The sequence below is a fragment of the Lemur catta genome, chromosome 3, assembly GCF_020740605.2.
Source record: "Lemur catta isolate mLemCat1 chromosome 3, mLemCat1.pri, whole genome shotgun sequence".
Classification (NCBI taxonomy): domain Eukaryota; kingdom Metazoa; phylum Chordata; class Mammalia; order Primates; family Lemuridae; genus Lemur; species Lemur catta.
The window spans coordinates 49,515,172-49,539,374 of NC_059130.1; the positions used below are offsets into that span (position 1 = coordinate 49,515,172).

The 24,203-nt window shown below is 34.7% G+C and overlaps 1 protein-coding gene across 1 annotated transcript in view; it reads left to right on the forward strand.

Moving 5' to 3' along the window:
• Positions 1 to 24,203, forward strand: part of DPYD (dihydropyrimidine dehydrogenase) — a 797,518-nt gene that overhangs the window by 666,495 nt on the left and 106,820 nt on the right. Inside the window, exon 20 of the mRNA XM_045547470.1 lies at positions 20,613 to 20,792. Within this exon, the coding sequence (XP_045403426.1) occupies positions 20,613 to 20,792 (180 nt within the window). The remainder of the gene's footprint in view (positions 1 to 20,612; positions 20,793 to 24,203) is intronic.

The window sequence follows — 24,203 nt, forward strand, 5'->3', positions numbered from 1 at the left end:
CTTCCTGGAACTGGAGAAATTAAGACAGCAGTGACCTAAGCATGGAGAAGTGATCCCCGCTTAAAACTAGAAACCCAGGGGAAGTGCTCTGAAATGCTTTCAGTAATGTGCTTTAAAAACTGACGAGCATGCATGCAAAACATCTCCTAAAGCTATTAATCAAAAAGGGATTTTGACAAGCAGATGGGATTTGTGCCTTTCTAGAAAAGTGTCTAAAATGGGCATTATAGTAACTTGATATGGGGAATATCATCCTTTTGCCCTTTCTCCATTTATTCCTTGGTCAGAAGCACCAGTGATCCATTAATCATCCAAAGAGTCAAGCAAAAGAGAAAGAAGACAAGGAAACAAATAAATAAGGTAAAGAAAACAGAAGAAGGTCCTTGGCAATTGACAACTTTATAAAGGAAAACAACTCATCTACACTAGTTTTCATTTTTTTTCCATGGATAGGTATATTTTTAGAGTAAACTAAACCACTGTTTAAATCAGTCAAAGTCTCATATATGACTGAAGTTTGCTGGTAGGTCAATCTGGCCATTTGGAAGTTTTACCCATTCTAATTGTCATGGTAAGAGCTGTAGTTTTATTTTGATTGTACCTAGCATTCTAGTGTCTGGACGTTTTGATAATTATCTTAACTATCATAAGCCAAAATCATGTAAGGAATTGATCATTAAGAGTACATAAACAGCTTCCTAAAGTCTAACTATAATTCATAACCAGGCTAAGTATGTTATAACTTTACAAATTACAGAACACAATTATAATGGTTAACCCTTATATAAAATTTAAGAAACAGATATTTTTGTAAGCTGTTATATTAATTCATTTATACCTCTATTAATCCTATTAGATAGGTATTGCTATAGATTGAATGTTTATGTCCCCTCTGAATTTATGTATTGAAATGCTACCTTCCAATTTGATGGTATTATTAATAGGAGGTGGGGTGTTTCAAAAATTGATTAGGTAAAGAGGATGAAGCCCTCATATGGAATTGATGCTTTCATAAAAGTAACCCATAATGCCTTCCACCATGAGAGGATACAGCAAAAAGATGGCCATCTACTTACCAAGAAGCAGGCCTTCACCATACACCCAATCTGATAGCACCTTGATCTTGGAATTCCCAGCCTCTAGAACTGTGAGAAATAAATGTCTGTAAAAGACCTCTACAGGGAGAACTACAAAACACTGAGGAAGGAAATAGCGGAGGACATAAACAGGTGGAAAATCATGCCATGCTCATGGGTCATCAGAATCAACATTGTCAAAATGTCTATACTACCCAAGTGATCTACATATTCAATGCAATTTATGTTAAAATACCACCATCATTTTTTGCACATGTAGAAAAATATTTATACTGTTATTAGCATCTCAAATGTAAATGTTGTTTAAACCACAAAAAAATATGGCATTTTTGTTATAGCTGCCCAAACTAAGACAGGTGTTGTTATTATCCCCATTCTATAGACAGGAGTATAAAGTTATAGGATGTTAAGTAACAGAACTGTGATCTGAACTCAGACAATTTGGCTCAGAGTCTGTGATTTTATCCAGTATACTGTGTTGATATTTCCGCCCACTAAAATGGGTAGTATCAAAATATAAACAATAATAAATGATGCTGAGGATGTGGAGAAACTGGAATCCCCATGCATTGCGTGTTGGGATGTAAATGGTGCAACTACTTTTAAAAATGGTTTGACAATTTCTTAGAATGTTAAACATAAATCTATGCTAAAATTCAGAAATTCCACTCTTGGGTATCTATCTAAGATAAATAAAAACATATACCCACAAAAATGAAGTGATCACAGATGGTCATAGAAGTATTGTTTCTAATACTCAAAAACTGATGACAAATTCACATCCATTTTATGAATGGATAATCATAAGGTGGTACATCCATACAGCAGAATAAAATGGACTGATATCCCAGTAGCACAGATTGTTTTAACATGTGTGAAAGACAGGCTAAGTGAAGATAAGCAGACACAAAAGACTGTAATATTTGTATTGTGAAATTCTATTTACATCAAGTGATCAGATGTGGCAAATTTATGAATGCCGAAGACAAATCAGTAGCTTCCTGCAACCTGCAGACACAGTGAGGTGTTATTGCTAAAAGACACAAAAAAATTTTGGGGGTAATTGAAATAGTCTAAAATTGAGTTGTGATAATGGCTGCACAACTCTATCAATTTACTAAAAATCAATGACTTATGTACACTTTTCACAGGTGAGTTTTATGGTATGTAAATTCACCATAAAAATATTGTTTTTAGAAACCCACATACTTAGAGATAGCTTAAGTAATATATGTAATGAAATTATTAAATACAAAAGGTTTGAAATGTGAATTAAAAGTGATACACAGTGAAGAAAAATCTGCAAGGCAAACAAGAGGGATTTCAATAATGTATAGAAGTTCTATTTCTTCAAACTCTTACTGGAAAATGACATATAATATGTTCATTTAAGAATCCATTAATAATTAGTTTTCTTTTTTTTGTTGCATCCTTTCCTGGTTTGGGTATCAGGGTGATATTGGCTTCATAAAACATGTTGGGGAGGATTCCTTCCTTCTCAATGTTGTGGAATAATTTCTGCAGGATAGACACCAGTTCTTCTTTGTAGTTCTGGTAAAATTCATGTGTGAAACCATCTAGTCTGAGACTTTTCTATTTAGGAAGGTCTTTTTATTGTTGCTTCAATCTCAGTACTTGATATTGGTCTGTTCAGGAATTCTATTTCTTCCTGATTGAGCCTAGGGAGGCTGTGTGTTTCTAAGAATTTGTCCATTTCCTCCATGTTTTCAAGTTTTTGTGCATAGAGATTTTTATAGTATTCATAGATGATATTTTGTATTTCCATGGTATCAGTTGTAATTTCTCCTCTTTCATTCCTCATTGAGCTTATTAGAGTCCTTTCTTTTCTGCTTTTTGTTAATCTAGCAAGAGGGCTGTCAATTTTATTTATTTTTTCAAATAACCAACTTTTTGTTTTATTAATCTTCCATATAGTTTTCTTATTATAGATTTCATTTAGCTCTACTCTGATCTTTGTTATTTCCTTTCTTCTGCTGGGTTTGGGGTTGGTTTGCTCATCCTTTTCCAGTTCTTTGAGACAATTCATTAGATTGTTGAATTGTGGTCTTTCTGTCTTTTAGATATACGCATTTATGGATATAAATTTTTCTCTCAGGACTGCTTTAGTTGTGTCCCACAGATTTTGATAATTTGTGTCTCCTTTATCATTTAGTTCAAAGAATCTTTTGATTTCCATCTTAATTTCCTCCTTAACACAATAATCGTTCGGCAGAAGTTTGTTTATTTTCCATGACTTTGTGTAGAGATAAAAGTTTCTGTTGGAGTTGATTTGTAATTTTATTCCACTGTTGTCTGAGAAGATGCATGGTATAATTTCTGTTTTTGAAAATTTGTTGAGACATGCTTTGTGGCCTAGGATATGGTCAATCTTAGAAAATGTCCCGTGAACTGATGAGAAAAGCATATACTCAGTGGTTTTTGGGTAGAATGTTCTGTAAATGTCAGTCAGGCCTAGAATTCTGTTTAAGTCCATTGTTTCTTTTTTTATTTTCTGTTTGAAGGATCTGTCCTGTTCTATCAGAGGGGTGTTGAAGTCCCCAGTTATTACAGTGTTGCTGTTTATCATTTTGCTTAGATCAAGTAGGATTTGCTTTATGAATCTGGGTGCACCTGAGTTAGGTGCATAAATATTTGGAGTTGTTATGTCTTCTTTAATTGTACCTGTCACCATTATATAGTGACCATCCTTGTCTTTCATTACTTTTGTTGATTTGAAGCCTAGTATAGATGCAAAAATTCTCAACAAAATCCTAGCAAACCGAATTCAGGTGCTTATCCAAAAAATAGTCCATCACTACCAAGTGGGCCTCATCCCAGAGATGTAAGGATGGTTCAACATATGCAAATCTATAAATGTAATTCACCACATAAACAGAAGAAAAAACAAAGACCATATGATCCTCTCAGTAGATGCAGAAAAAGCATTCAACAAAATTCAGCAACCTTTTATGATAAGAATGCTTAAAAAAATAGGTATAGATGAGACTTACCTAAAAATGATAAAAGCCATATATGACAAACCCACAGCCAACATCATACTGAATGGGGAAAAATTGAAAACATTCCCGCTTAGAATGGGAACCCAACAAGGTTGCCCTCTATCACTGCTTCTATTAAACATAGTGCTAGAAGTCCTAGCCGGAGAAATCAGACAACAGAAGGAAATCAGGGGCATCCAAATGGAGGCAGAAGAGGTCAAACCATCGCTCTTTGCTGATGATATGATCTTATATCTAGAAAACCCCAAAGATCCTTCCATGAGACTAATGGAATTGATAAACAAATTCAGCAAAGTCTCAGGTTACAAAATCAATGTACAGAAATCAGTAGTATTACTATATGCCAGCAACAGTCAGACTGAAAACCAAATCAAAGAGTCAATACCCTTCACAATGGCAACAAACAAATACCCTTCACAATTAGCCACAAAAACAAATAAAATACCTAGGAATATGTTTAACTAAGGAAGTAAAAGACCTCTATAGCGAGAACTACAAAACACTGAGGAAGGAAACAGCAGAGGATGTAAATAGGTGGAAGACCATACCACGCTCGTGGGTCAGCAGAATCAACATTGTTATAGTGTCTATACTACCTAAAGTGATCTACAGATTCAATGCAATTTCTATTAAAATACCAACATCATTTTTGCAGATCTAGAAAAATATTTATACTATTATTAGTATCTCAAATATAATCAAATTATTCTTCATGAACCTTGCCAAATTTAAAAATAAGCATGTTTAAATAAGACTGCCTAATTAACGTATAATTGATAGAGGCATTCCTAGATTTCTCTAATGTGTTTCATGCATTAAAGTATTAAAATTAGAGTATTTTCTTAAAAAGAAGCACTAATCATACTTTGTATAAATGCTATGACTGATGCAAGTGTTTTAATTGTTAAAAGTGTTAACTATTTAGGAAAAGTTAAATAGATCAAGGAGATATTGGCTTTGAAGTTGTCAATAACTAATATCAGCTGAGAACCTTAGTCCTGAAGTTTATGTTATAAAACAATGTATGATGTAGAGTTCATAATTACAATTCATTCAACAAATAGTTATTGATTGTCTAATAGGTACCAGGCACAGTAATGAGAAACAGACACATAATAAAATTGTCATATAGTGATAAGTACTTTAAAGTAATTAGACAATTTGATAGTGACAGAGTAGCTGGATTTCTGGTTGGGAAGTCTGTGGAGAGGTGACATATAATCTGAGAACTGAATGAAAAGTTTCAAACAGCTATGTGACAATATGGAGAAGAGTATTGCAGGCAGACTGGGCAAAACCTCTTGACATGTTCAAAGAAGGTCAGCAAGTCAGGGACGAGATAAATGCTTCGTAGAAGGTGTTCCCATTTTTTCAAAGTGAGGCAAGTCATTGTTTTGAGCAGTGGTAACTTATGATCTAATTAATATTTTTAAATAATCATTCTAGCTGTTTTGGAGATAAGTAATTTTAGGAGGATCAAGAGTGGAAAGAGAAAACTATTCCAATAGGTCAGGTGAAAGACAGTGATGGGTTTTAGTAGTGAAAACAGTGAATGATGCAACAAATAGATTCACAATATATTTTTTACATACTGTAACAAGACTTGCTGAGAGATTGGACATTTGTGGACAAGAAAATAAAGGAACAGGAGTTATTTCTAGGTTTTAGACTAGTGGAGCTTAAGGCTGCAGGGAGTAGGAAAACTAGGGATGCTATACTGGCCATAGTTAAGATGCCTAGGAAACATCTCAGTGGAGATGTCAGGTAAGTGGTTATATCTCCTTTTTTCTGTACTACTTTCCAGGCATGTCTCAAGCCTGAAAATGCAGGCATAACCCAATGCTGATAAATGAATATATGTCTTGTCTCCCAGCTAGGTTGTGCTTGCATTTCTACTTTTTATGGATGCCTCACTGTGATTATAATAATATTAGGCACAAAGTAGATACATGGATACACACTTGTGGGTAGATGCTAAGAGGAGAGATGATTGGCATGGTGACTGTCTAGATCAGTGAATGTTTAAAAATGGCCAAGTAAGCACATGGGCATTGAATAGTTCAGAGGCCAGGCTCAATAATCCCTTGTCATCCTCAGAAATATATCCCTAAAGCTGAATTTTAAAAGATCATCAATCTTTGAGGAAAAGATTCAGAGAAATAAAATTCACATTAAATGTATATTTTTAAATAAAATAAATAAAAGGTCTAGAATGCATTTCCTTCCAAAGGGGAAAAATCTGTCTATATTTATTAGCCTTAAAAACATTCTTATCCATTTCCATAACTCATCTTCTCCAAATATTCAGGAAGCATTTCTTCTTTGTTGTACTCAACTGGTCAGATTTCCAACATATTTGATGGTTTTGTAACTCATGGGTCTTTTGAAAATTTTCAAACCAGATTCTCCTGGCTTGAAATATAAATGTTCGTAGTTAAATGCATCTCTTACCTAATTCTCTGGTCCTGCTCCACGTAATCAGGGGAAAGACGGACATTGCTTGTTGTTGGCTTCTTTTGTTGAAGGTGACAGATAATGAATCAGGAGGATCTTAAAAGTTCATGGAATTAAAGATTTGATCATAAAAATATAAACTTCCATTATCTTCAAATCAACAATTTAGTGTTTGTAAGACAAAAGAAAATAATAAGGATCAAAATATTAAACCTCTGCTTCAAATAGCTGGCTTAATCCCACAGTGATAGACATGTCAGATATTATAATATTTAGCATATTTCCTCATGTGGAAAATGATAGGATTTCAGTTGTCATGCTTGAAGGGCAGGAGCCATAATCTCATTATCATCTCCCTAAATCAATCACTGCATCATGGTTATTAACTCCGTCTGGATGAAAACAGATGTAGTAATGTATATGAGGTGAGAGAAAAGTTCCATGACTCATCATTGAGCCTGAAAACAATGATGCAAGCAAAAAAATCAATTTAATCACTGGTGAATTTATATGGCCAAATACACCACATATTGCACATGCCTGGTCTTTCACAGCTAAATTAAGAATAATGTTGCATATTCATAGGGCCTGACCTCTCAAAAACACACAAAGTAAATGTGAGTAATCTAGAGGGAGTTAAAAAAAATAAGCTAGTTCTATTGCATTTTAAAGCATTATATTATTAGGTAATGTTCATCATATTAATAGCAGCTTCAGAATATAACCAATGACTTAAATTGTGAAATTTTATAGACAAGACTGAAATATAAAACACATAGAATCCAACTTACCCTGCATTTACCTTATTTGTGTTTTATTTAACCTAATTTATATGCAATAATTGATTTAAGGCCTGTAGTATATTAATTTGTAGAGAAGGGATGGTAGTGATATTTTAGTTTATATACTCAAAGCACGACAGTTGAAATTCAGTCATTTCCTTGCTACAAAATTCTTATATGTTCATATGTTTGTGATTTAGCTAATTGTTTGCAGTATAGGTATGATCATTTTTATCCTGGAGCTCAAAGGAGTAATTTATTTTAGAAATTAGTTGATATGAAACACAAACGTACACACCTCAAAAGGCACTAGTTGTACATTAAGATACAAAATTCAGAACTTGAATAGTTACTCTTACCTCTGAATCAGAACCAGTGTATCACACATGTACCGACAAAGCCTTCCTGGTAAATAGTAATTCATGATTCCCATCTCATTTGGTCCTCACAACAGCTCTGCGTGGAAGGTTCATTCTGACAAATAACAAACAGAATAGCCCCTGGCTGCTGCAGTCAGAAGTTTTGTTTGATAATAAAATGTGAAAAGAAACCAAAGAATTAGTGCATAAATTAGTATTTGTTGAATGAAAGAATAAATGAATTAGTAAGCAATTTTTGAGTAATAGAAAAAGATTTTTTGAAGAAATTATTAGTATGAAAATTGTTCTCTTATGGTCAAAATGCAGAATAATCTATTAAATACCCCTGGCTGCAATCTCAGCAGAGAGCAGGCCTTCACTGGGCGCATGCAACAGCTTTACAGGACATATATTAGATAAGAAAAAATCATTTTACATGTCAATATTTGTACAAATTTGCTAATAGTAAATTTGATCATTTACCTTGAACTATTTAGAGTAAGTTGATGAAGTGCTGAACTTTGAATTTAAAGTATGAACTTGGAATAATTAAAGATAGAGAAAGAATTCTTTAACATAAAAATACTGATCCTGATCCCAAAAATTAGATAAGAGAATCTAGACATGAAACAGGATAGAGGCCTTTTCCTTAGTTTCTCCTATCTCTATTTTATCTGTTCCTTATTGTAGCTAGAATCTAGATTGTCATATATGAACACTTTAACATGGATGTGTGAAAATTAGAACAGTGCACATATTGGATTTAATATTATGAGTTGTCATTGTTAAATAATATCTTTATAGAATTGCGAATTACACATTACCTCAGTTATTATCAAAGGAGACTACCAGAAGACAAAAAAAAATCAAATGACAACTTCTGTCCAGATTCAGGTATCCAGACTGCAAACACCAGAGAAGCAAAAATCCATATACAGGCTCTGCTCAATTTGGCTATAACAAAAAGTACTTTGAATATCAAGAAGAATGCAGAATAAGTAGAACTTCTTTTTGCATTTTGGAAAAATATTGAGATGCTCAAAGAACAGTTAATAATGCAAAGAAATTAATGTATAAATGGTGCAATGAGTGATATAAACATTAAATGCAGTAGAAGTTGAGAGACAAGTATTCTATTGTGGGATGGTATGAATTCTGAATCATGATATATTTATATAATTAGAAAGGGAGAAAAATGTATTCTTAGCAGAGAATGAAAGTGAATTGTGCTTGTCATTGAATGACTATTATTCTATTTTTTGTTTTGCTTAATTTATTCATTCACTGAACAAATCATATGCCAGATACAGATCTTCATTCGCTAAGCACTAGATATGCAATGGTGAACAAAACAGGTATAGCTCTTGCCCTTTTTACTGTGCATCTGAAAGCTGGTGAATAAGATCCAAATACTAATATCTACCCTACATGTATTTTAGGTACTGAACTAGATATTAATACTTACGTATGCTTTTATTTGATATAATTCTCACAAGAACTCCATTATATATATATGTGTGTGTGTGTGTGTGTGCACGTATGTGTATATGTACATATGTGTTGTGTGTACATATAGATATTGTATGTATGTATATATGTGTGTGTGTGTACACACACACACACATACAATCTCCCGTTTTCACGTGAAAGCCAGGTACCATTGTAGTAGTGGTCAAAACAGAAAGCAGTATTGCACTGTGATTACAAGACAGTATCCTGGGGGCAGACTGATCAGGATTTTAGTCTTTGCTCTGCCATTTATTACCTATGTGATCTTAGTCAAGGCTTTTAATCTCTGACCTCTTGTTTTCCCATCTGCTAATTAAAGAACATATTATAATACCACTTGCCCAAGGTGTTATTTTGAGGCTTACATGTGATGCTACATGTGAACATATTTAACACAGTGTTTGGAATATAGTAAGTAAACTAAGTAAATTTAAGTCAAAGTGCAATAAGCATAATGCAATTTTGGTAAAGTATAAAGAAACTACAGTTACAAAAGAACAGAGTATTAAGTATGTGAAATACATCAAAATTTTCTACCTGTAAGGGTTGTTTTATCCAGCTCACAAGGTTAGGATTTTGGACGCCTCCTTGCTCTTCCTATGCCACTTTAGTTTTTTCTAGACCGTTAGACCCTTGAAGGAGTGTCTAGAGAAGGCACAGAACTCCACACCTCTCCCTTATACCTTGTCCTGTGCATTTCCTCCGTTTGGCTGTTCCTGAGTTATACCCCTTATAATAAATGGCTAAACTGAAGTCTAGTGGGACAGTGGAGCATGTACATGGGCATCATCATTCCCTGCCCGCCCATTCTCATAAAGAGTTTGAGATGCCTCATGAGCACAGAATTCTGGTAGAACCACATTGTGTGAGAGTTCAGCGAGATTCATGGTGAGTACAAGTTTACGGAAGGTGCGAGGGATAGAGGAAAAAAGTAAAGGACACTGTGGCAAAGAAACCAGGCCCCAGCTCTAGGATTTCTACAACTACAGACTCATGCAATGAAAAAGGGCTGTGCTAGACTTGAGGGACAAAGCAACCAGATGCAACATGCAGTCCTGGATTGTATCTGGGCTTGGATAAACTAGGTATAAAAATATTTTGAGGCAATTAGGGAAATTAGACTGTGGACATTAGGTGACACTAAGTAATTATTTATTTTATTAACTGTGAAAATATTATTTTGGCTATATTTAAAAATGATTTTTAAAAAATGTATAATAAAATTGTAGAAAGCTATGGTAATCCTTTAATAGGTGAATGGGTAAACAAATTGTGATATGTCCATAAAATGGATTTTTTATTCAGCAATAAAATGAAGTGAACTATTAAGCTACAGAAAGACTTGGATGAACCTTAAATGCATATTGCTAAGTGAAAGAAGTCAGTCTGAAAAGGCTAAATATCATGTGAGTCCAATTTTATGACATTCTGGAGAAGGCAAAGCTATGGAGACAGACCATAGATCAGTGGTTGCCAAGGGATGGGGAAGGGTGGGAAGGAGGGATAAACAGGTGGGGCACAGGGGATTTTTAGGACAGTGAAGCTATTCTGTATAAAACTGTAATGATGGATGCGCCATTGTTCATTTATCAAAAACCATAGAATAGTACAATACAAAGAGTGAACCTTAATGTAAATTATGAACTTTAGTTAACAATAACGTATCAATATATTGGTTCTTTAACTGTAACAAATATACCATACTAATGCAAGATTGTGACGGGTACACTTTTAACCCTGACTTGAGCATCACAAAGCAATCCATGTAACCAAAAACATTTGTACCCCCGTAATACTTTAAAATAAAAAAAATAAAAAATAATAATAATGAGGAAACTGCAGACATTGGGGGTTTGGTGTGGGTATGTGGAACTCTATGTACTATCTGCCCAATTATTCTGTAAATCTAAAACTGTACTAAAAAGCAAAGTCTATTAATTATTAAAAAAAAAAACTGGAGGCCAAGGGGACTCTGTAAATGTAGGGTTATCTGGATCAGGTGAGGTCTCCAAGGCTCCAAATCCCCACTTAAGCAATAAAAGCCCTGTGAATTCGATTCAATGGTAATACTCTGAGGCCTGCATAAGTATCTGAAAGACCAGAATGTTAAACCAAAAAATGACAGCATTTTAGAATGCATTCCATGAGAAGAAGTGAAAATATCCTTCCACTATAAAGATGGAAAAAACCTTCTAAGTAAGAGAACCATAGATCCTAGTTTGGTCTAGGACAATCCCAGTTTATGCCAATTGTCCTAGTATTTTCATTGTTTCCCTGTTGACTATCAGGTGTCACAGTTTGGATATTAAATTATACAGACACCTCTAAGCATCCCCCTAAATCCCTCAACCTAGAACTTTTACTGGTGTCTGTAATCTTTTTTCAGGTTGTCATACTCATAAATCATAAAATATGTGCCCTTTTAAGTGAGAAATGCACAAATAAAACTACTTCTTTGGACATTGTGTTCATTTACCTGTAACCATGTTCCAGCAGATCCATCTTTTGAAGCTGAAGATCAGGAATTTTATTTTTAGGTTCTTAGGTCTTCATTAAAACAACCAAATAAAAAACTAGCACACAATTTATTTCCCTAGCTTTTTTTCCCCCACAAAAATCACAAAGTTTGTGAGCTTTGTATTTTCCATCTGTCTACTGAAGAAATTTAAATGTCTTCAATAGTTTTTAAAAAACTCTTTTTAAAAAATACAAACCCTGTTGATTTGCTTCTCTGGCCCTCCATAGGTATGCATTGTGTTTATAATGTATTAACTTGAATATTGGTAAAGTTCATTGGTAAAGTTTTTTCTGTAGCACTTAATTCTTAAATAGATCATTCACTCTTAATTAGCTAAACTTTAACTTTTGGGTCTCAGAAATATTGACAACTCAGTCAAAATTGTTGACTTACTGATAACAGCTGCCACATACTACTGCTCACAAATTTGTGTTCTTATCACCAATATATTAACCCTCAACGCAGTTACTGAATCATGAGTCCTTTGAGTTAGGCAGACAGTGTTATTTGAGATACTATTTTCATGTTAACAAATTTTTGTCATTGTAGGCCAGTTGTTCTCTTTTCTTGGAACATTGAATGTCTACTTAGTTGTTGAGTGACCATGTGCCTTTATTCATCTTCCAGGTCCAGAAAAATAATCCCAAGGGTTAATTTTTCCTATAGACGTTTCCTCTCTAGGTATTATGACTTACTCTCCTTCTGTGATCCAAACTCTATCTGGCATTTTAGTAAATGTGATAAATCAAGTTTTTCCAGCTGTGTTGACTCTGTTAGAGAAGAAAGAATGCCTAAAATTAAGGATTTTAGTCATCTGACAGCTATGGCTTGGATGTTGAGTTTCCTTTTCTTGTCCCACTTTTATGGTGCGAGGTGCTGAGATGCACAATGCTGTGTGCAGCCCCTTGCACCACCACCTGGGATACTGCAGAAGAATTGAAAATTACTGTGGTAACTGATGCTGCACCAAAGCCCAGGATGGAAAGAAATTATTTTAGTGGAAAAAATCCTACTGTTTCTGAAGCACAGTGGCCAAGCTTCCTCAAACTGCAGCCACAGCTCTCAACCAAAGAATGGGCTGCATAGGATACTGGTGTGTAGAAGAGTCCCAGTTGTTACCACAATCTTTTTAGTCTTGTAGTCCTGTCCTTGGAGAAGCAAGTCCATCAACAATACTATCTTTGAAGAGTCCGGATGGCAGTCACCATTCTCTGGCCCTAGTGTTGTACCTGGCTCACCCATTTATCTCTAGTGTCACATGAAATGCAGACAGAGGTGCTGTGTCTTTGTATGGTTCTTTTTTATTATTATTTCTTGGTTCCAGTCTTTATTGAGATCTGAATGCAGTTGGAGCTCACTTTTTAAAGGACAGATACAAGGAAGGGGGCAGGGACACTCTTACCTGCAGGGAACAGCTCTTTGGCTAATCTGCCCCGGCCATCTTCAATCAAGTTATGGCATCAACAGAGTGCAGCAAAGATCAGTCCCACACTGAATAGCAGTCTAGTGACTGGCCCATCACTTATGCTGCCTTTGTGAAAATACTTACAGAATTGATGATTATGTTCTGTTTGGCAAAATGTGATTTAAATCTCAGTACAAAATACCTTAAAAACACTTTATTCTCTTCAGTCTGTCTTTAGCTGAACTTAAGAAATTAATTAGATAGAGAATGACCATAGACCAACACTAAAAAATAGACTTTCAAGCTCCATAAAATTCCTTCTTGATTGAAGGGGAAAAAGGAAAATTCATGTGCTTAGAATAATTTATCTGAGAATCTATAATTTAAGAGGCTAAATAAGAGAATAAGTAATGCAATTGGCAATGAAATATATGTTATACAAAATAAGACACAATAAATGACTCCTATGCCATTTGGATTTGTCAATGAGTGACAATTAAAAGACATCTTTGAAAATATTTAATAAGCAGAAGTGCTTATACATTAGGCTTTTTTCTGAGCTGAACCTTTGAAAAACAACATCTGTGGGACTATTTGTTTGTTGCTCTTTTTTTCCCAATCCAATTTGTTATGGTCAGAACATAGAAAACTGAACTCAAAGCCAGATTTCTTAATAGGATGACATTTGGACAGCTATTTTACTTAGTGATCCTGTGCAGTTTAGTAGCAAAGCTGAAATAAGCCCTCTCCTTTTGGGGGAAACAAGATGGTATTCTGCTGAATGCTAGAATTTTATCACTTTGGAAAAAAAAAAAAAAGCTGCTTGAGAGACCTAAGAATATAAAAGCATTTGAGATCTCAGAAGGAGTTTAAATCAATGCACTGCCACAGTTACAGAGCAGATGAAAGAGCCTGCTGTCTCAATTGCCAGGAAACTACTTAGAAACTCTCACTTTGATTTCTTCACGTAGTCCGTTACATTACTGCTAAATGCAATATATAGGGACATCATGACTTTGATGTTGTACAGCTCCAACAAATGGAAACTAATATGATAGAACAACTAAGATTTTTTGTGGTTTTACGTGAATATACAAATATATCTCTATCTAGTTCCCTATTTGCTGTGTATCTCCAGGGGCTGTATTTTAACCTATATTTTTATAAAATTATAATTTTGGTGTTTTATTCATGAACTCTAGTAAGCAATGCCATGTTTACGTAGTACCAAAAACTCATAGGGGAATATTGTTATTCTGAATTATTACTTTAACTATATGTATTGTACACCAGTTTTTATAGTACAGCATAGTTTTCATACATCTGTTTGCCGGTCCTGGTCAGAACTGAATTCAGTGAGGAATTACTGATTCCATGTCTTTGGAAACTCTAATGTTTTTAATTAGAGGGTGGGGACAAATGGAACTGGAAACTGCATTTCCATCAGAAAATAGCAGAAGTCTCTTTTTCAGTTTTAGTAGTAAAACTTCAGGTGGGTCATCCAAATATTAAGATCCTAAATTTTTAAAATCTGTGGATTTCTGTCCTTATTAACTAACAATTTTGAAATAGTTTTGTTTCTTATGAAAATTATAAACATAGGCTTGTTTATGTATGTAAGACTTTCATCACATTTAAGACTGTGAAATTTATGGAAATAATCATAAGAAAAGACAAGAAGAACAAAAGATAAGAAGCTCTACAAAGATCAGAAGTTGAATCTTACTGTTGGCCCTCCCACTTACTAATCTTTTGAATTTGGGTATGGCATTCAATGTTTGGTTTCAATTTCCTCACTTACTAAGCAGTTCATAGCACTTTTCTGTCTTCCTCCCAGGACTGATGTAGGGATGAAGAAAGATGAACCTTGAAAGGCAGTCCTGTAGCAGAAAGGGCTTCAGACCCGGCGGGGATGCCAACAATGCCTCCAACTAGCTGTGCATCATGGACAGATCATTTAACTTTTCTGAACTCCTAACCTGTGAAATGAGGAGGCTGCTCTAAAAAATGTCTAAGTTCCCTCTGATCTTATATGTCAGCATGCTTTGAAATATATATAAATATTTCTATAAATTCTATAAATATTTCTGACTTTTTGACAGCATGCTTTAAAAACTACAGAGCTTGATATAAAATATTGCAAATGTTTTTACATAGTCTAAACAGTTTAATCCTTTATCAAAATAGATTAGCAAAGACAGATCACAAAATCATTTTTTCTGAGAAATCTTTAATAATTGGATGGATTATCCTTCTTATTCAGTATTTCATATATGGACCACACTCATGGGAAGTTTGTTGAACCCCTTCCAGCTACGTAGGACTCCATTATTAGTGTTATTTGGAATGTGATAACTATTACAGAAGAATTTCCATTTTTGCTTAAATGTAGTTACTCTCCAGTATTCGTTTTACTAATAAATTTACAGGAACTATGAAACTACTTTAGATTTAAATTGTAAATATATATTTTACTTGCATATAGCCTGGAGGCACATATTTCTAAGACCTGTAGTACAGTTTGTCCACCTAGAATAGTTTGTTAATAAATGAAAAAGGTCATAGGTTCATCTGATCTCTATTTTAAAACTTTACCACGTTTTAAAATATCATTTGAAAAATGTGCTGCTCTATTACACAAAAACACCTGCCAGTCCCAGAATGTTCTGCTTTTATAGAGCTCTTCTTTACCAAATTATTTACCTAGAATCAGTATTTTTAATCTAATTTAAGTTTTATTTGATAACTTCCTGGTAAATTATCTTTTAAATTTCAAAGGAATTTATTGTTTGTTGGTTTTTTTCTACAGACAAAACTTTCCATTTTGACCTCTGCTAGACACTTTTAATTGTAGATTACCTGATAATACTAATGAAGTTTAGTACCATTCTTTCTGAGTTTTACAATTTCCACAGCACTTCCACCTTCATGATATAAAATAAGATATTATTGTCATCATCTACCTTTTTCAGATTGGGAGTGGGGAGAGGGGACTCAAGATGCTAAATGACTAGCCCTAGTTCACAGAACTGCTGAATGACAGAACTGGGTCTCAGACATGAGTTTTCCAGCAAGAAGACTAAAGCTTTTTTTTTTTTTTTTTTGAATCATTGCCTAATACAAATAAAAATAATGTCTATGACCTTCTTTTGAAACCTTAGACCAAAAAAGTATTAGATTTAAAAATTATATCCTGCTTAATTCATGCCCTAATGATTTATTCATATTATGAAATTTATTTTTGGTACCACTAAAATACGAGCTACTATTTTTAAGCACTAAAGTATGTTTTTTAGTTTCCTATGTGCTAAGTATTTAATCTCCACTTTTAAGTGGAGAAAGTTGCTCATGATTACACAGCTAAGATGTGGTTTAAACCCAATTCTGCCCAGCTTCTGTGTGCATGCTCAACCTCTTACTTAACTTGATATGCCATAAAAACCACTAGATTTTGACTTTAAGAAATAGTACTTCAAGTCTCAGCTGTTTTTTTTTTTTTTTTTTTTCATTTTTAAAGTAAGAATATTGCCCTTTCTCCTGTTTAAGTCAGGCTTATTCTGAGTATTGAAAAAAATAATGTATGTAAAGGAGAGTTTTAAGATGTAAATCTCTACAAATAGGTAATTTACAATTAATCTGGTTAATCTCATTTCATGAGAAAGGAATAGCCCCCACAACTCTCTCACCTCCCATGTATTTGTACAGTCACTTTGCACAGACAAGCTTCACTTAAATGTGCCTGCATCTACAGTAAAAATTCAGGGCACTGTGTCAGACCCCCGGAGGAAACTATTTGGTGCAATGGGAGCTTTAGGGCACACCACCTACTCAGCTCCTGCACAGGGCTGGTCCTGCTGAGAATCTAGGGGCCTCTATTTAAAATAGTTCACTATAGGGATATTTACACTTATAGAAATAATTAATGGTGGCAATGATCCTTATAATGGCACCTGATGCCCTGCTGTGAAGAAAGATAAACCAGCCTTCACCATAAAGATCTTACAAATTATACTAAGCAAACATGTTAACAGCTATTAAGAGTCCTAATCAGAGCTGTTAAACAAACAATTAAGAGATGTCATATAAAATACACCCATTTAGGCATAGCAGCTACATGTTTGGAGTTTTAAAAGGAGCCATTTGCCTTTGAGATGGAGATAAAGCCCTCAATGGAGTGTAAAGGGTAGGCAACAACAAGGCGTCTTTCTGAGCAATTCCATTTTCTGAGATCAAATCCGTGGATGAAGCTCTGTTCCCAGTGGTGTACTTACTTCCTAAGATTTATTTTTAATCTTATTACTATTTAATCAGAAAATTATTCTTGTTTCTCCAAATGTGACTTATTATAAGTAGTTCTTCATTTAAAGGCCCATGAAAATGTTAATATAATGTAATAGAAAAAAATAAGAAGAAATTATTTGTTTAGAAGAAATTTACTTTGCAGTCAGCAATTCAGGTTAAGATGAGATTCACCCCTATGAGTGCTTAAAACTTCGCTATTCTAAGAGTGGTCCAGCAGCATCAACATCACCTGGAAGCTTGTGACAGTGCAGAGTTCCACTCCAGGCTCCCACTTTAAACCTACAGAATCAGACTCTGCATTTTAAAAAGATCCCCCAGATGGTTTGTATGTATGTTAAAAATTTTCTAAGAAAATATCAATGTACAAATTTCCCACTATCAGAAATTCTATCAGGAAAATTAACAGATGGAATCTTATCAGAAAGTAGAAATTAAACTACTCACTTTGGAAAGGTACATGAATAATGTGACATTTGCCATATGATTAAGTATATCTGAAGTGGCCCCCTTCAGCATCTGTGTCTTTTGGTGGATTCCAGGGTTCCCAGCATTGCACACCATCCAGGCCATGCTCATTTGCTGTCTTGTAGTCCCTTTCCTCTCTTCCCTCTTAAGGTTTTATGTCCCCTTCACACACTCAGTATAGCTCCCAATTATGTGGAATACTAAGGCTGTAGGTTAAAGAGTCTAGGAGGGGTGGAAAGAGGGAGACTTCTTAGCTTTGGGCGCCACTATGTTCTTCCATAGTTAAAAGATACCAAGTCTACATTGTCATCACTCTACCCCTTGCCTGAGTCTATCATATACAAACTGTGCCATGTTTGTGGATTAAGAGAATGAGTAGCTTTTGTGTCCTCTCATTGGAAAAGTCAGGGATGACTACTGTTTGTACGTTGCGAAGTATTTCTAGATTCCTTTTAGCAGCAGGTTTTTACAATAGTCATGAACATCTCATAATGTACATGACAATTATGTGATTTTCAAAATCTGATTTCTAATGTTCATGTGGTGAACTATTTTAAGACTATAATAAAAGTATACCCATAAGCATACACTACAAAAAAATAGGATCTCAGACTGAACAAAGAGGATTAAGTAAAGCATCAGTTGACTTTTATAGTTTAAAAAAAACAAAAACCTGTGGAGAAAATTATAATGATGTTCTTTATAATTGTTATGAAAAAAATCAACTCTAAGAAAGTTATAACAGGCCTAATGAATGTTCAGATTGTTCCTCTTGAGAAACAGATTTTTGTATGTAATGTAAATCGGCTTCTCAGAAAATGATTTTGTTCCTATTTAGTAGTTATTCCATGCGCCTTCCTACATTGTGGTAACATACGGTACCTCAAAGTAGGACATGAAGGGCTTTTGTTTCTGCTTTTTGGTTTTGGTTTGTTATTATTCTTACTCGTACTGTACAAGTAAGAAGGTAAGTTATAGTAAAAACACTGACAATTTTTATGCAGTGGTATGGATTTTTAAAAACAATAGCTATATTTGGGTTGAAGATAAATTGATCAAATTTTTTAAAAAGTATGTGTTTGGTTCATGGAATGGTTGGAGAAAAAGATAATTGTAGTGACATTAAAACAGTTTTAATTCTATTGATGTCTATATCTAGGTCACATCAGATAGTGTGGTCATGAATTCTAGTGCCACTGCTTTCTAACTATGTGGCCTGGAGCAAGTCATTTAACTTCCCTAAGACTCACTTTCCTCATTTGTAAAATAGGGCTAAAAATTAAACCTACCACTTCAGGTTATTTTCAGGACTAAATGATATAATATATTAAAAAGTACTTAACAGAGTGCCTGGCCCATAAGAAAAGCTCACATCATTTTCAGATATTGCATCATTTTATTCTCATCACATCATCATTCAGCCAATTTTGACAGAAATTTAATACACAAAAGTCATTCTGTACTGTTATGAAATGTAAAATGACTACATCCCCCTAAAATATAATTATTTTCATTCTTTTAAAAATAAAATACAAAACCCTGTAACCTATACCCCTTGCTCTTGTCACTCATACAAAACCCAAACTTCTTATAAGAGCCATCTTTTCTCCATATCTTCAGTTCTTCATTCCTCATGCATTCCTCAACTCACCACAAAAACAAAAAACAAACAAACAGACAAAAACCTAAAACTGGCTTCTGTTGCTGAGCATCTCCCCTATAAATGCAAGCGTAAGCTGGTATCTTTCTGATTGCTAAGTCCAGTGGTAACTTTTCAGCTCTGATGTCACTGATCTTTCTGCAGCACTTGACTTAACTCTCTCGGACCTCTTCTGCCTAGTGTCCTTCATGGTCTTCTTCCTTAGCCTTCCTTTAAAGTGCCGACATTCCCAGAATTTCACACTTGTCATTCTTTTATATACACATCATGGAATCACTACGACTTCTTGCTGAAAACTCCTAGAGGTAAATTTTTTCTACCTGGTCTCTCTCTCTATCCCATTCCTCATTCTGAAACCTCTTTGTTTTCAATAAATTCTCTCAACCAACCTAGCAATGACTAGGTGTCAGATAGCAAGCTAGGCACAAGGATTATAATAAAATATATTTAATCAAAGACCCAGAAGGTTTCAAGAGTCTTTAAAATAGAATCTTATTTATTCTTTTAATTTCCTTCATTTTCATTCATGTATGACATGATTTTTCTTTATTAGCTGCCACAGAGGCAAATGGCAGTTGAGTTCAGTGAATGAGGCCACTCTAGCCTCAGGTATGAGAACTACCTGCCGGCAGCACACCCAGTAGAGGGAAAAGGAGGGAGTTAAATGTCTTGTCTTACAGTGTGCCAAATTTGACTCTGAAAATTCAACCTATTTGTTTTCATTTTTAACAGCTATACTGAGGTATATCTGACATACAAGCAACTGCACATAATTAAAGTGTACAACTTAGTAAGTTTTGAAATGTGTTTTTACCTGTGAAATCAGCAAGTATATGAAAATATTCATTGTCCTGGAAAGTTTCCATGTCCCTTTGCGATCCCCCCGCCCCACTACCCACATCCCCAGGCAGCAATCGATCTGTCCATGCCTTGAACAATGCCTAACATGTAAAATAAATGTTTGTTGAATCAAAGAAAAGTGAATGCATTTGGAGAAGTAGCTCTTGGTTGACATTTGGTTGGTTGCTTCATCTTTCCTAGGTTTGCAGTGCTATTCAGAATCAGGATTTCACTCTGATTGAAGACTACTGTACTGGCCTCAAAGCCCTGCTTTATCTGAAAAGCATTGAAGAACTCCAAGACTGGGATGGGCAGAGTCCAGCTACTGTGAGTCACCAGAAAGGGAAACCAGTTCCACGTATTCCTGAACTCATGGGAAAGGTACGTGCCCACCTCTCCTGTGTTATCCTTGAGAATTCCGCCTCGGTCATTTTCTGTTTCAGATCTTGTTTGCCTCCCCACGTTCTCACTAACAGAGGAAAGCACAGTGCCTGTTGGATGTGATTTCTGCAGTAGAGTCATTCTGAAGGAGGCTTGATTACAGCTATATGATGGGCCTGTGAGTTACCGTTTTATAAAACCAATATAACACAAGGTCACATGAAAGAAAAAGATTGAAGTTTGTAGTGTAAAGTGCCTCCAAATTCTTGCTTACTATGGTGATGACTGGCATTCTTTCCAGTGGGAGGCTGGAGATTTCTTTATTCTTTAACAAGCTCTGGAAATTATAACATTACCTTTCTATTTTCAAGACAATCAAATCACTAGAGTCCTGAATAATATGATAAAGTTTTTAAAATTAAAATCTAATCAGTATCTTTTGTAACCGCTTCTGCTGTGTGGTTAAACCTGGGCTCAAAAGGTTATGTCCCAACTTTCTCACTAACTGCTATTTTTTGAGAAATATACACTACATTTACATTTTGTATAATACAGTGATTTTAGCAACTCTTTTCTAAAACAACATTCAGCATTTCGCCTTTGTATTTCCTTTGTATTATTCTAAATAGACAACCATTGTCAGAAGACATTTCTTGAGCCCTGAATGAGGGGAGGAAAAAATTATAATTCTTAGTCTTTTCAGCTTGTCACTACATCAATAATTAACTTTAAAAAAAAAGAGAGAGGCAGTATAAAAAGATTCTTTAGGGAAGCATTTAATAATTCAAATGAATCTTAACTTGAAATAGGTCACATGAAAAAGAATGGAAAACAAAAACCCTGGGTATCCTGCCTTGGACGACTGGGTTAGGGACTCAGAAATAATAAGAGAAACATCATATAACTGATTTATATTTGGCTAGTTTTAGTAGAAAATATCACTGTCCCTCTCCTAACAGCCCAAAATAAAGCCTTCTTGAAGAATAATGCATATGACTGCAAGTCCAGTAATGAAAATGAAAAGGAGGAAAGAAATAAAATCTTATAATGTGGGTTCCAGGAAAATATCATGATGAATGACTCCATGAATGGCAATCAAACAGAAAGGCTGTGACATTAATATTTATAATATTGTAATTAGCAGTACAGTGTCTAAGCGGCATTATTAGTGTAACTAATCATATTATCATAAACTGAGTCTGCAGTATTTAGACAGTGAGTGTTCTTGCCTTTGTCAATGACCATCAATATCCTAAGGTTGTTTATAAATTTAAAAAAATTTACAAATGACTTTACACTCATTCAATGTCACTATCTCAAGGAAATTGTTTCTGACATGATAGTTTATGACCATCTACAAAACCATTGTCTCAAACTTGGGTGGTTGCCATGTAAGCTGAAATGTAAGTAACCACATTGCTTGCACCATAATGTTTTGTCTTTAAAGGACTTTCACACTCATTTCAAAACTTATAAATTCAAATAGAAGATGAATAATGATGGGGACACTTGTGTCAATGACATAAGTGAACATTGCTTTGCTAATAGTTTGAATCTAGATTCAGACTTTATTTTGTTAAGCCTAGCCTTCATCAAAATCATAAGTGTAATTTCAGCATTATCACTTGTTTTTAAAAAAGAAAAAAAGATTTTGCCTATGTGATTATATTAGTGATTTATTTCTCAACACTAAGTTGGGGAACAAGCAGATGGTCTGGTAATAGACTTGTGCTTCTGGATTCTCCAGTGAAGGCTGACATGACTAAAACAATAGGTGAATATCCCCTTAGATTAATATCTTTAATAGTGAATCAAAGTGCCCTGGATCCAGGGTACAGGTGGCTTCCTAATTGTTCCTTCTTAGTGTTGCTGGTGTGTGTGTGTGTGTATGTCTTTGGAAACAACTCATATTGTGCTTTTGTTAGCTAAAGAATAGTCTGCTGCTCCTTACAGTGTTTTCATACAATAGGGAAAATGAGAGACGTAGACCTTTTTTAGAAAGACACTCCAAAAGTAGCTGGTTTCTTTAGGCAGAAAAAATTTGTTTGGAAAGTACAATTAGTGCTCTACTTTATCTTTCACTAGTAGGTCAGGCTAGAATAAATTAAAGGAGATGTTTAGAAGAAACTAATTACAGTGCAGTGTTAGATGATGGAGAGAAAATGAAACTTTGGCTATGGAAACAAGGATTTGGCCAAGTAAGTCATGTTATCTCTCAAGTAACTAAAAAATAGTTAATATATTCTCCTATTGCTCACCTCACTTATTAATTGATTAAACTCCCTAAGCAATGTTTCTTTAGGTGACTCCTTTCAAAGGGCAGGAAGTTGGGTGTTTGTAGTCTTATGGTGCAAGTCATTTAAATCTGTGCCTGCAAGAGGAGAGCAAATCTCTGGGAAGAGCAATCATCAGCTTTGTCACACCACAGAGCTGTTGATCTCAAACTGTTGGTGCTTAAAAACGACACAGGATGCCTGTGAGAAATGTGGGTTCCCAGGTCCCATCCATCTATCCTGATTCGGTGAGTCAGAGGTGCTCCAGGAATCTGCTTTTTAACATCACAGTTCTGAGGGACAGATCCAAAGATCTGCATTGCCAAAAGGAATGAAAAAGAGATAACAAATGAAAAGTTAGAGATTAGAAAGTTTAGCAATGAGCAGAACACAGGCTTCTCTTGATGGAGAAAGCTAGCAATAAATGATTGTGAGCTAGAAGAGAAATGAATCAGAAAGAGAGGCAAGAGAGGAAGCCAGAGAAGCATCGCACTGGGTTCTGAATGGCCAGGGATGAAAATACCCAATGAGGAAGCTGAGTATAGGATAGCAGTATAAGTGGTATAGGACTAGCAGAGTTGAGAGTAAGACTACTAGGTTTATATGATGTTTCATTACTTACTAGCTAGGCAACTTGGGCAAGTTACTTAATCTCTGTAAACCTGTTTCTAAAGCTGTACAATGAAAATAATCACAGTTCCACAGTCCCTCGTTAACAATTCTGAAACCCAAAAAGTGCTGAAATCAAATCATTTCACATAACTCATTTGGCAGGAAACCTGGCCTGAACTGATATGAGGTTATTTATGATCTTTATTTATTCCTGTAAGAGAATATTTAAATGTTTACTACAGAGAAACTAATATGTTTGATTCCAGGTTGCTGCCCCATGCCTTGCTGGGGCCAGAGGTGGGAGTGTTTGGTAAAATAAGGTATATGTACCATTTGACTTTTCTAAGATCCAAAAAAACAATTCTGAATGATACATCTGGTTCCAGGAATTTTTAATAAGGTATTGGGAAGAATACGTAAATGAAAATATAACTTTGTCCAGAAATTCTTTTATAAAGTTGGAGACAAAGTATATACTTTAGTGATATTAGAAAATAAAATATTAGTATTTGGCATTTTTTCAGTC